This window comes from Photinus pyralis, unplaced genomic scaffold (assembly GCF_008802855.1).
Source record: "Photinus pyralis isolate 1611_PpyrPB1 unplaced genomic scaffold, Ppyr1.3 Ppyr1.4_LG8, whole genome shotgun sequence".
Lineage (NCBI taxonomy): Eukaryota > Metazoa > Arthropoda > Insecta > Coleoptera > Lampyridae > Photinus > Photinus pyralis.
Genome location: NW_022170819.1, coordinates 4,637,316 through 4,652,130, shown reverse-complemented (window position 1 = coordinate 4,652,130; position 14,815 = coordinate 4,637,316). Strand labels below are relative to the sequence as shown.

The following is a 14,815-nucleotide window of genomic DNA, read 5'->3' as shown; positions in this document are numbered from 1 at the left end:
GTGTGAAGTGGGTACCGACAAAGAGAATATTGTAGCCACCAACAAGATTTTACTGATGGTGGAGTCAAAACTAGCATCCAATTCAATGTGTCGTCCAAACTGTATTCTCCCTAGGAACTCTTCGGCGATTATACAGGGTGTTTATTAATCATGCGCCAAAAATTTAAGGGGCTATTCCTTGGACTATTCTACGGATATTTTGTCCTTCGATGATTTTTGATAGGGCGGTTTTTTCCCTAATCTTCCACATGTTCCACTGGAGTCGTATAAACTAATGACTTTAGGTGGCCCCATAGGAAATAATCCAGGGAGTTTAAGTCAAACTTTAATAATTTTAAAATTACCTAAATTGATGGATGGTCGAAATTCTTTTTCGCCCCGTATATTCGAAACAAAGCGCCCTATCAAAAATCATCGAAGGATAAAATATCCTTAGAATAGTCCAAGGAATAGCTCTTTACATTTTTGCCGCATGTTTAATAAACACCCTGTATACTTTCAAACATTTCATATCTTAAACAAAGGGATTGGCTTTACATAATTTAAAAGGGTTGAAGACCCATTTTTAGTTTTTTCCGACCTTTAATTAAGTCCCGGCTAGTATTGTGTTAATTAATGACTAATGAAATACTCCTAGTTGTGAATCGGCTCCTTTCCCTTTTTTACTGGAAACTTTTACTGCAAGTTGATGTTTTCTGACGGAATGAACCCGGTTTCTTCTGTACGAAGGATACAACTTAAATTACCCTGGATTGACTGGAAAGTGGATGTAAGAAATCACATTCACCCATTAGTTTGACGCGTTAAATGGGTAAAATCATGGAGACGATGTTAATGGTTACATAATGGTATTTGGAGAAAAATAACTTCCTAGTATCATAGCCGACTAGTTTCAGAAAACATCGATCTGCCAGCGACCATCTGATTATTCTGGAGCACTGTATAAATGTGTGAATGTCAGATTTAGATAGAGCACAGCAAAGCGATACAAGCTTTATTGGGGAGTCGATGGTGTCCGTCTGTTCGTCCGTAAACACGATAACTGTCAAACGCTTGGACCGATTTGGTTCAAACTTTGCACAGTTGACCTATCTGCCACATGTAGTAAGCCAATTGAAAATGGGTCAAATCCAATGACTCCGTAGAGTCACACCGAGGTGCTCTGCCGCTTTTTTAGATGCTCTTTAGGGATTTATTTTATTTAGCTTTCTACGTGAATCTAAAAAGAATTATATTAAAAAAAACTTTTGGAAGCAATAACTTTGAAACTCATTAGAAATCAAGCAATTGACAGTGACGGGGGACATCTCAAACTAACTCGACTAACTTTATCGAAGAATATGATTAAGACAGCTCCCCTGAGAACGTTATACATCTTCATAAACTGAAAAAAGTTTTAGTGACTGCAAAATGTCAAGATTTTATACGAATTCCTTTAAATGTAATTTAGTAGCTGTACTTACATCGTCCCCCTATACAAATACGGGAATAAATTAGGAAAAGGAAATTGAATTAGGGAGATCTCCGTATTGTAATTTAAAATATACGTACAAGGGGCATAATAAAAAAGACAATAAGTTTAAAAAGATTTCTGAAATAATGATCCTAAGACCATTATAACTTTGATATCCATTCTCTTTGTATTAGCCCTCCGATCGTATTGAGATGAAACGAAACCGGAAGGAAATGGACGATATCAAAGCAATTCGATAATATATTAACTTTGTCTTGTTGTCCTCTGGATTTCATTGATCGGTCGAATTGAGAGATTGATATTTGCCGTATTCGACCGCTTTACAAGAATGCAAATATCGTCGAGTTGCTTAAAACAATGGAGCGGTTCGGAAGGGGGATGGGGGGATGAAATTCGATTCGAAAAAAATCCGCGTCCCTCTCATTACGTTAACGGCTCCGTCGAGGATGTGTGCCGATTTTTACGGCCCCATAAATTATTTTACTAGCAAACGAGAAGTCGGTCCGCGCGAAAATTTTATTGCTTTCGGTTTCATTTAAAATGCAGCTTTTGTGATAAAGGTGGTTTAATATTTCAATAGGACGCAATACTTGAGTGGCGCGATGAATATTTAAATCGTAAAGTAAATTGAAAATATTTGCTCTTCTTGAAAGCTTTGTGTTAAAAAAAACTGTTCCACTTTGAGCTTTACGTCGAACGAGTCGACGCCCAACGGATTTAATTAATTTTTTTTTTATTCCTGCCGAGAGGGATTTTCTTGTAAAAGATTTTCGAACGGTCAGCTGAAAATACTCGTACAAATATAGCTTTTCATTTACAGTTTTGCTCCTAGTTTGCATACTCTTATTCCTATTCCAAGTACCTCGAGCTACAATGGGGGTATTATACTCAAATTTAAATAAATTAATTTAATACTGACCCAAAAAGAAAAGTGATTTAATTATAATTCTTAGAAGAGCACTGGAAACTAACTAGCACTCCCTTAACAGCCATACCAGGGGGATGAAAAATTCATTTACAACCTCAAGCAATGTTCCCAAATTTAATTCCTTTCAGATGCTTACAGTTGATTTTTATAAAGTCTTATGAAAAAGATTGGAATTCTCGCAACGGCTGTGGAAGGGGTAAAAACCCCTTGAACTACCAGAAAAGTATTTAAACTGCAAAGTTAATGTTTGAAATTCTAGTTCCTTTTAGAAGGTTACAATTGGTTTCTAGTGTTACAAAAACAATGCCACGCTATATTTATCAACGTTTACTATCTTGGTAGACAATGGGGAGGGAGTTCTTTACACATAAACATTAAAGGTCTGTCGGCTTACTTTCAAAATCTACGTTATATAATGCAAGAAGAATCGCCATGTCTCGTGTAGATGATCTTTCCACCGTTTGAGAGTTCCCTCCTGCGACATTTCGTTCTGCACTGAAGATTTTGACATCAGTAGCTGTCTCGCCTAGACGTCCCAGTTGCCATTTTTGAGTACTTTCTTCCGGCACTTCGTTTTAATCATATTCGCTTCGATTTCACCAACAGATACGATTCATTTTACTTTTCTCCGGCAAACCGTTTTCGAGATGTTCGCTCTTAATGTTTTGACATTACCAATGGATATATTTCTTCCAACGTCACAATCGCCTTTTGTGAGTACCCTCTCCGACAATTTGTTCTTGAGATATAGGGAATTATGTCCGATCACGATAAGGCTAATTCCTGTCATTAGAGTACCATGAAGAATAAAACCAGTTCCACCCCGCCCCCACTCCCCTCTTTTGATAAGGGGTCAGAAAGAGAGACCCGTTCCCTTTTTGTGATCTTTAATTAAAATACCATGAAATTTGAATTTCTACACCCCACCCTCCGCCGATTACCCACTGATCTCGAAAAGGAGTCTCGCTAACAGAATCTCAGGAAATAATTCAGCCCCCTCCCCCCTTATGAGCGCAAAATTTGATGGCGGTCTGGCATACTTACAAGGTATAGGCTTCTATTTTCCAAGAACAGAATAATACGACAATTTCGGGAAAACTAAAAACTCAATGACTAGCTCAATGATTACTTTCTCTATATCACTCTGTATATGGAAACGGTAAATTGTATTCTATACCCCTTAGACCCCCGCTAACACTTTTCACTACAACACTTTTAGCCCTAGAAGCTCTCTCTCATAGCACCTTTTAGAAAAGAAGCAGCCGATCGTCTTCTCCTCGTAAGTTTTTCGAAGAATATAGCACCGGGGTGCTCTAAAAATAAAAGAAGATAAATAAAAGAGGCAAAGTTAAAAGCCACCCAGCAAAAGAGCACTTTCTTTATATCAATCGGTATTCTCATGATGAATTTCTCGAAATGGTAAAGGCATGTGGATGCTGGGGGGGGGGGTATATTCTCCGGTGACACTTCCCTACTTTTAGCTGTCAGGACTCTCATGAAACTTTTTAGGAAGGAAGCACAGATCATCTCCTCCTAAGAAGTATTGCAGAGAATATTGCACCGAGGGGTCAGGGGATATAGAATACCACCCAGAAAAAAAAGGAGGATAATGTGGCAATTTCGAGAAAATTATGTTCAAAGAATCAAGGCTTTAAAGTCACTCACCAAAGGGCCAGACCTCCGGTAACGCTTTTCCGTACAAAACTTTTAGCCCTAAGGAGTCTCATCGTATTTTTTAGAAGGAAGCTCCAGATCGCTCATGGGATCTGCTAGGTAGGAAGCACCAGATCTGGTTCTTCTAGGTAGTATTCCCCGGGGGTGCTGGGGGGTATGGGATACCCAACTAAAGAGGACACAATGATTACTATCACTCGGTGTTCTCATGATTAGTTTCTGGAAATGGTAATGGGGGGGGGGGGGGGGGGTCTCTCTACAAACAATTTAACTCACAGGACTTTCATCACGCATTTTAGTAAGGAAGCTCTAGATCTTCTTCTTCTAAGAGGAAACTGGGAGGTCTGTGTGGCATAGAATACCCCCCCCCCCCCTCAGCTAATAGGAAGATAATGTGAGAATCTCGGAAAAATTATGTTAAAAGAGGCTAGGTTTCAAAACCACTCAGCAAAAAGTGACTCAATGATTACTTTCTGTATATCTCTGGGTAGTCTCATGATTAATGGGGGAGGGGTGCTGGGGGGTATTACCCGCCGGTAACACTTTTCCCTATAAAACTTTTAGCCCGCAGGACTTTCACGGCACCTTTTAGGAAGGAAGCACCAGATAAGCACTATTGCAGAGAACACCGAGGAGTGGGGGGACCCCCCCCCCCCCCCCCCCCCCCCCCCCCCCCCCCCCCAGCAAAAAAAGAGGATTATGTCACCATTTCGCATCATAGAAATTGTCTGGATTCAGAACAATTGTGCAAAATATCTAGATAAAGTGCTTTACGTTCCGCCCACATTAAAAGAATTTCCTGACTTCTACAGCTTCAGCTTTCCTGACGTCAAGGTGCGTCTTTGTTGAATAACGGATTAGTACATTGCTTTTCAACCTTTTAAGAGATCGCGACCCCCATTTTTTAAATTGAGTATTTTACCGACTCTCTATGAATCGTGATTTATGAATGTAATGTTTCTATTTGTTTGTGCGATTGTAAAAGGAAATTAATTTGCCGTCGCTCAAGGTCACTGTAGGAAACCAATAATATGACGCTACTGTTACTTATGGACCTCGTTCTCAGTCTAATTTCTAGTCCTTTATTAAAATTAATACCACAACAGCCCTAACTTCCTTGAAGACGCGAGCGAGTAACTTTATTAAAATGTTTTAATTTCCTATTTTTTACAGAAAAACGAAAAGGAGCCGCTGAAATTCTTGCGACCAACTTGGATTATCGCAAATCCCACACTACTTGTGCTCACTCTCCGTATAAAGCGGTACATATACAATTTTACACATGTCTAACACTCGAAAAGTTTAAGCGACCTAACGGACTTCCGTTGCATGGTTTCTAGTTTCACCAAAAAGAATGGTGTTCTCTTGGCAACGTACTAGGGCGTGAATACTTTGCTGAGTTAAGGAAAATCATTATCATCCTCCATTAATATCTCAAATTCTAATTCCTTCCAGAGAGTGATCTTTAGTATTACAAAAACTAATTACATTTCCTGAACGTGTATGGGGTTCAAAAACTTTAACCAATACCAATGCCAATACCCTCACAAAAGGGATTTCAAAATTATAATGACATTGAAAAGAATACGATGAGTTTCTAGCATTTTGTTGGCAACATCTATTATCCTTGAATCTGTGGCAGATTCCCTTAAATAAAAAAAATAAATAAATCGCAAGCAACCAACATTTTTAACTGCCACAGGAATGTAGGTACTACTCACTGTTCTTTAAGGGCTAGAACCTTTTTTTGTTTTACCGTAAAAGGAGGAATTTACATTCTGACGACACACTGCTTGCTCTGGTAACCTCCACCCGAATCAATTGTCTTTAAACTAAATCGCGACGCTTTCGCAGCGCGCTAACGAATGCCTCTAGAATTACTCCAGACTAACTCCTTGAATTAACGGCTTTTTTTAAGATGGCCTCTAGTGATTGGGTGAACCATTTTTAGCTTCCTAGCATGTGCTAGGTAGCTATTGCGAACATTTCAAAATTTCATCAAATGTCGACGTTTTAGACCATGTTAAGCAACTTTTAAAGAATAAAATTTTTTTCCGTCTGTATGTACGTACGTTTGTTGGCAATTTTCTGAGAAAACGGCTCGACGGATTTTGTTGAAATTTTGTATATATGTTTTAGGCATACCGAACAGAAAAATAACGGGCCGGATTTTTGAAAAAAAATTTTGGAGCGCCGTAACGGCATCGAACTTTTTTTTTCAAATAGCAACCTAAAATTTTTATTCTATTATTTGGAAGACCTTATTTTCCTGTGTACAACCTACAAAAAATTGGGCCGGGTTATATTATCAAAAAACGGAGAAAAAAATTGTCAAAGTCAAAAAATTGTGTTGCATATGTGCAAAACGCAACGATCTTGTTTCTGAAGCAATTTAAACGAAATTTCTATGGTAAGTCCCTTTAATAAAAGCAGCGGTACATATGTTGGCAATTTTTGGTTTCAGCTTAGGAAGCTATTCTGTCAAGAATTTGACACCTGGTTTCTTAAGAGGTAATAGGAATCACGATACTCCCTGAAGTGCAACTTTCTGGAGTGGACGATTTCTGAAAACCATTAAACAGATCAAAAATATGATCGCTAACCTTTAAATTGAAACTCAGATCTAAATTTACCCAAATTACAAAATTAACTGCAATCTTTAAACCCAAAGCGTAGGTGGGTTTTAATGTGCCAGCCTCAAATTTCAAGCGCCTTGTTTCAAACGTTAAGCAACAAGTTTTATAATTTCAAATATGTACACTTCGGTATACCTTGAATATTCAGCGCGTTATTAGTGACGACTTGCATGTCAGTAAATAAGACAGACGTGTCGTTTACACAGAGACGCGTTGCGATTTGCAAAAGAATTTCCGCAAATCTGAATATTAAAGCTTTCACCCCGAGCAAAGTTTCGCATGTTTTAACCCGGGGTGCGGGATTTTAATACACTCGCGCGAGTACTTTTTATTCCTCCATATAAACTTCATCTCATCCCCGTCATATTCAAATAAACTTTTTACTTCCACTAAGCGCGTGTATCAGCGACGGCACACAAAAACCCAAATTTACGGCATATAAGACGTCGACGCCTAAACGCATTGTAAATTACTCGCGACCTGCATTACAACCCCTGCCAAATTACCGCGAACATGACAGATCGCTTTTTGTCGAGCTTTCGCTCCTTTTCTTTATACTACTAATAAATCCTTTGCGCGCAATGCGAGCTCGTCCAATGGGAGAAAAGGATTTCGCCAATTAGGTTGATTAATAGATTTTAATTAAAATCTACTTTTAATTGTGATTAATTTAAGATCGTGAGGATCTTGAAGTTAGGTATACTACCGGTTAAAGTAATGGTGGAGTATTATTTTGATCAAATTTAGTTTTCTCAAGCGCAATGTTTTTGATTTTCCAAAATTCGGCATTCTCTCGTTTTACCAATAGCGTTTCGTTTCAAAACTGCATGCCCGCTTGAACAGGGGGGCTTGTTCGAAATGGGCAACTTTGAAGATGAAAATGTGAAAAAAACTAATCGAACTAATCCAAAAGACAATTTTGCGGATACAATGGGACGACCATTAAAATTCTATTTGTAAGTTCTTAAAATATTCCACTTGAAAAGAATTTGCATCCGTCCCAATAGGTCCTTAATAAATGCATTGCACATATTGTCCAGGCTATATCATATTTTTTTACGAAAAAAATTAGTTACCAGGCTAAACCGGTTTTTTCAGGCAAGTGAAATGAATAGAAATTGGGAAAAAATAATTAAAACAGCTAAATTTTTCCGCGGGTGAAATCACGGGGGTTGAAAGGGGTGGAAAGTGGTGTTTTGCAAATTGTGGCAAAACTATTAATTTTAGACGAAAATGTTCAATGTAAAAGTTATAGAGATTAAAAAAATGAGCAACTTTTGTCTCCAATTTTCCTAGAAAAACCGGAAAAACTTTTTTTCGTTTTTTATTCTTATTTTTGCGAAAAAAGTCTTAGGGGTTTGAAATTTGGAGGAAACATAGATTGTTTTATGATAAAAAAGAAGATAATTTTTTGGACTCGTAAAGTTGAACCGTTTCCAAGATCTCACGTTTCTGAAAAAACCACTTCTTTTTCAAGGGGATGAACTATTTTTTTCATCGTACAGAGGTGCGCAGGGTAGCAAAATTTTCGGGAAGACTTATATTTTAATAAACAAAAATAAAAAATATTATTCCTATAGCAAAAATTCGAGAAAATCGTCAAAAAATGAAAAAAACAGTTTTAAGATATACACGGTTTTTGTTGTAAAGATTTTTTCAAAATGTCTTCTTGCTTCGCTTTAATGATTGTTTAAATATTCTCTTTTGTTATCTCATGCTCAACTGTTTTAATTAAAACATCTTTATTATTCCTTTTTTCTGCATTTTTACCGCAAAAAAGCAATTCGAAATAAAATCGGATTATCTTACTTCCCGATTCCTGAACAATTTCTTTTTGTTCACTGACTCTTCTTCCTACCTGTTTTATAGCTGATGCAATTGCGTTGGGCCTGTTGATAAACTTTGCAAAATCTGCAATATGAACGTTAGTTTTACCGATTTACGTGTAATAAATTGACAGAATATGATCTTATGAGTGTATTTTAAAGGATGTAGGTACGATAAACTAATATGAATACCAGAGTGGCCTAACTTGCACTCACGAACGATCCTTTAGCTGGCTTCTTAGGGATTACACAAAAAAAATTGTTAGGTAGGTACATTTCCCGGTGACATTTTTCAAAATTGAATCCCGTGAAAGCGCTGTCAAAGAGAATATTGGATATGACAAGTTTAGACGCAGATAAAAAAGCAATAGTTTGTTTAAAATTTTCTTTTCTTTTTTTGACATTTTTGCCCGCCTCGATAGAAGCGCAAAGAGCCGAGACTTTATAAAGTTTTCTAGTTCTCGGGAGTGTTAAGGGAATAGAAAGTTTTTATTTTCCTCCCTTAACGTTAATGGAAATTATAAAGGCGAGAAGTTTTGTTTACGTATTTAATATTTTTAGCGCGACGTACGTGCCCCGTAAACTTTTACACTTTTCCGCCGATCTTTGGAACTTTCGGAACGAAGCCATCTTGAACATCGGTCCGTCCCACGTTTAGATAATTCATAAGCCGAAAGTTTGGCACACGCGAAATGTCCTCTTTGTAATTCTTCAACGTCTATTCTAACGTTTTCTATTTATATGGCTGTCAGATGTCTTACATGTCATAATAGTGTTCCGCGGAGAAAATGCACGGAACGACACTCCATTTATCACTTTTGAAACCTGAAAAGTAAAGTTCCGGTGCTTGCCATTTTAGAGCGATGTCGTCTACTACGTTCGGGTCATTAGGTGACCGGAGAAAGTATTTATATTCTACCCGAAACCTGACCATTTTGGTCATTCGGGGGGATTAATAATGATATTACTTTTTGTTAGGCGCCATTAGAAAATAAATTGAACAATAATTCTAGTAGGATGTGGGCCAAAGGTGACTGAAAACCACCCCATCGATTATACACTGTCAATTTATACAAGAAAGAGGCTCTGGTATCTGAAAAAATAATTATAATAATTCATCTTCTATGAATGATTGAAATTTGTAAGTTCACATAACTCTATTTCACATTTATGGTGGGTTTATACAATCATTATCATTAGTTCGCTGTCATTAGATCATTACAAAATAGCCAATAAAAACAAAGGTTTGGTTTCGTTGGTTAACAACGCACAATAAACCCTACACGTTAAAGCTCATGTGTAAGGCTTCAATTTTAAACTTCAAGGGATAAGTTTTACGAGAACGCTTCGGGTTTCAACAGGTCCGTAGCTAGGGGGTGGCCAGGTAGGGTTGAGATCCACCTAGAACCTAGGTTTTACATTACATACAACTTATAGTCTTTACCAAAAAAGTCTTAAACCCCACCTAGAAAAATCCCGGCCACCCCTTCTACTTCATTCTGGTTACGGGCTTGGATTTCAAGTATAAAATGTTGAAATTCCCATTTAACTGTACATACCAAGTCTCACAGCATTACAAGGATCTTCCTTCCAGTGTTAATTCGAGTACCAAATATCAAGTTTAATCAAAATTTTGACTTTAAATGCACCACGAGTGTTGCACTGGAAGTCTTCTACTGCGAAAAAAATTTCTATTTTCATGTGATGGCCAACGAGCTTTAATACCCCGGCTTTGAAATTTGAAGCTTGAAACATCCATCTTCAATTTAGTAACTTTAAGCCTAAGTGTGATAATGACTTTAAGAGCTTGAAACTCTAAACGTGACCTCTCCCAAATGAAATTGAAAAGAAACGGGAGTATTACCCAAAAAAATCAATTCAAGTACCAAAATAAATATTAGTTTATTGTCATTAAATGGCAAAACAAAAATGGTCCCCACAATGGCATAGTGTAACATACAAATATTCAAATGTTCAAAATTATAAGTTAATTTTTAATTGAAATATACCAGTTTAAAGACACTCCAACCAAGAATGATTACTTGATCTTAAAATAGTTTTCACAAATACAAGTAAAACATAAAAAGACAACTCTTATCTTAATGTAAGTTAGATGTCATCCAGAGAAGTGAGCTCAGTTCTCGGATCCACAATAAGCCTGCAAACAAAATAAACCTCCCAAGCCGCAGAGCTTCGAATGCAATGAACTTAAGAACGCCTGAAGTTCGCAAAGATAACAAATTCCCGAAGGAAAGGGGCCGCCACACAGAGGTTGCCCTCTATCCGACGGACACCGTTATCGACACTGCACCCCAGTGTTTTACCCCCGATGAGCCACTCACTACCCGCACCGGAGGACCAGTCGCTTTGCGATCATTTAGGTGTGTGTGTGTATGTGCGTCCCCCTATCCACCACCCGGGGACGCACTCGATCCACACGCATCTACATCCCTAAGCCGATTGAAAAACAATTTGACCTTTTTGCCTTCTTGAACTCCGTTGTACTCCTTTACTTCGTCGGTTCCTTTAGCATTTTTTATTACTTCGAATCTTCGGATTCTTCGACTACTTGGGCTTTTTCTGTTCTCGGAAAAAGGCATCATAGGTCAACTTCTTGGGGAATATTAAAATTATTTTGATGATCAATTGCAATCCAAAATCTCCTAAACGCGCGATTTCTGTTTTTACACAAAACAACAATTTAATATAATATAACTTACATTTAGCGATGAGTCAAAATTTTCTCATTTTGAAAGGTAGCAAGAATTCGGAAAATTGGATGGTGGAACTCCTTATGCAATACGTTTGGATCTTTTGCAAATTTGATTACTCGTTGAAAGTGAGCCTCGAGAGATGGTTGACGAAATTGAATCAGTAAAAAGCTTTTGTTTACCCAAAAGTATAATTTACCAATGTTTCGCAGTATAGAAATCTCAATTTACCCTTATACACTCAGGGTTTTAGCAGTTAACAAAAGCACAATTTATCGTCTGTAACCTTTTTACCAGTTGCCGTTTAAATTATAATCTTATCGTCTTGAACTATAAACGCAATGAACGTTTTGCACCCTGGACCATAACTCTTTTGATGTAAAACTTATCTAAACGCGATCGCGCTGATTCAATAACTCAACACAGAGAAAATATTCGGTCACGTAAATACGCCACTTTATGTTAGTTTTACTTGCAGAAGCAACTCACATTGGGTTTTAATGCACACACGACAATCGTTTCGTCGGAATGAAGGCACAGTTTTCCCTCGTAATTCGGCAAATAACTTCAACTTTTGTAATCAAAATCTCACGTACCAACTCGTCTTGAAATTTTCAGTTGAAAATATTTGTTACTTAATCTAAAATGCCGCACACAACTTGCACAAAGTTATATAATTTACATATGTGTCTCAGTGATGGAGCGTTGGACTTCATAGCCGAAAGGTCGGGGGTTCGAACCTGGGCTGAGGTAAGAATTTTTTATCTGTGGCAGAGATGGGAATTTCCTTAGTTCAGTTTCGAGCATTCCGCCGGTTACTCCGAATTAGGTTTTCCTGCAGTTTTCCTAATTCGTAAGGTAAATACTGGAGTAGTATAGAACAACTTAAGACCTTCTGCAAGGGCACCTCTAACAAAAAGCATTATGTGGGTCACTCTGTAATGTGTCACAAGCCTGAAGAGAGATAAATAAATAAGGTTCAACGAAGAATCCTTGTGTCCCATCCAATATTTTCTAATATAGGTACTCCCCAAGCCCAAATGCCGAAACGGCCCCAATGAAAATCAAGCTTCGGCTACCTCCCTCATGTCCCGTAAGAACGGTTTGTAGAACCGACCACACTGTGGCTTTTTGACTCTTATCTGCTTGCACACTCGTTTCTTATCTGAAAGCTCTTCATTCTATTTCATTTTGGTATGCTTTACGATGGAAAAAATTATTGACGCAATGCAAAGGCAATGGGGAGGTCCTAAAAAATAAGAAATTGACATTTTAGAACCTTTTAAAGTTAAAATTCTTGTATCGGTGTAGATTTTGAAATTAGGTAAGCAGCGTTTATGGTTCAGGAACACGGAAGAGGTACCGTTTACATCTTTCCGTCACATTCCAAATATGAGTTTCTAGCCAAAAAAATTACTTTTCTACTTCAGCACATAATAACCCAATCAATTAACTAAAGGATTCAATAATTTAATGTACGTCGCAACTTTATCCTGTACCTCCCACGCACATATTCAAAATAGCATAATCGAAATTCCCTAAAAAAATGATGTAAACCATCACATACTTAGGTATTGGCGCGTGGATTGGAATTTCTAATTTCCGTATCGATCGGCAAAATTAAAATTTTAATCCTCTTGAATACTTTTAAATTGCAATCTGGGCATAATTTGAATTTTTACGCGTTAGCGCTTCGACGGCATTTGGAAAATTATGTCTTCGCCCTTCGAAATACACCTCGAATTGTGTTTATCCAACGATCGCATTATGCTAATGGAGATTTCTTCCGTTACAGGTCTGCCGTCGATGAAAGATAGCCTAACGAATCCAGTGCACGTTTATGAGGGGGACGACGCCCTTATTACCTGCGTCGTTAAAGATATCGGCGAAAATTCGATTTTATGGAAAAAGGAGGACAGGGAGAGGCACAGCAGGAGAGTCCTGACCGCTGGCGATGCCCGCGTTACCGCCGATAAGCGGTTCGCCGTACTCCACGATTCAAGTAAGTACGCCCTGTGGGAGAGGTGCCCCCGAAACGATATACGTTTTCAATCGAATTAAAAGTTGGAATTATATCTGTCGATTCAACTCTCTCCAGATAATTGGCGTCGGAATTAAGCTAGGGATTTGCGATATTCTCGTCGCGGATCAGTGGAGGAGAGAGAAAGATTGGTTCGCGATTGAAATTTTCAAAGTTAAATTGCCCATCATCTTAACACTATGCAAATATATAACTCTCTTCCAAATTAAACGAAAACAAACTTTCCTCCGCGATTGTATAAATAAGGCGGAAATCGACGCCGGGGTTGAATGTGTTATTAGCGGAAACGTATTTTTACAATTTTGTTCATTTGGTATCGATGGAGATGGATGGTGCTTTTTAACACCTTAAATCGAAATGAAAAATCAACGTTCCTTGACTTAATAATGACGATATTTGAAAAGTTTCTGTAATATCGATGCTGGTTCATAAATATCCAAATTCCATTCGACTAAGGAATTTATATTAATAATCGATTGAGTGGGAAACGGCAGAAAATATTGTTTTGTTTAATAAGATGGCACGTTTTGTTTTAAGGGTTGCATTTTTTTTCTCTGGAGTGAAAATTTTTTACAAAAGAAAAATTGTGGTTGCGATCAAACTGCCATCATAATGGCATTGTTTGTTGTGTTTCAGGTTTCACTACATTAATCTTTTACTTTTTCATAAATTTTGGAGTTAGTGCACGAAGCAACACAAAAGAAGAACAATATTTTAGATATTGGTAAAGGGGGGTGCAGCTTCAAGCTTGCTATTTAGGTTCGGGATTTCAACGTGTTCCTTATATTCTAAGTTTGGAAGAATTGGGACTTATTGTGTTTAGATTCGAATTAATTATAGAGATTGAAATATACCTATTTTAGCAAAGATTCGAAATGCAGGAACTTCAATAATAATCCATTTTTTTAGTATGAACCTACTCTCAGAATTTGGTTGACCTTTTCTGAAAAGTTGAGAGGATCACAGATCACTTAAATATTACATCTGCCACTCTCCCATGAAATAGCGCATATCCATTTTATAAAGGGGTTTACAATTTCCCTTTTATTTACTTAAACCTTGTGATTTTAATCTAAGATTACGTAAAGTGAATTGTTTTTACCATCGACTAGCTCCAGTACCAGGCTTATAATCCCTTATTTTTTGCAAAATAATCCCCTACTGAGTAAGTTTTTAACCCCACCAAATACAAATTTCTACTTTCTCGTAATTCGTCGGGGAAAAAATACAAACAAAATTCAAATAGAAATGGTCTCGTTACACCCAAAAATTTAGGTTTTAAGTTCATATGGAAAAAAATTTGCCCATTGACTCGAATATTGATGGCACTTATCGAACGTTACCCCTTTACTGAAACAGGAAATTTTTACTTACTTTCCAATAAAAGATTATCTTGAATATTGAGTTACAAAAATCGATTCGATTTTGTGAAGACTCACTCTCTAGGTTACTGAAATTCATTTCTATAATTCTATTCAAATAATTTTAAGCTTGAAAACTTTGTCGTTTAAACTCGAAGTTTGGT

General features: G+C 37.4%; 1 protein-coding gene across 4 annotated transcripts in view; it reads left to right on the top strand.

Moving 5' to 3' along the window:
* Positions 1 to 14,815, top strand: part of LOC116177803 (Ig-like and fibronectin type-III domain-containing protein 1) — a 219,350-nt gene that overhangs the window by 185,471 nt on the left and 19,064 nt on the right. For all 4 annotated transcript variants that reach the window (XM_031496909.1, XM_031496908.1, XM_031496907.1 and 1 more), the window contains one exon: positions 13,045 to 13,251. In XM_031496909.1, coding sequence (XP_031352769.1) covers positions 13,045 to 13,251 — 207 coding nt within the window. The remainder of the gene's footprint in view (positions 1 to 13,044; positions 13,252 to 14,815) is intronic.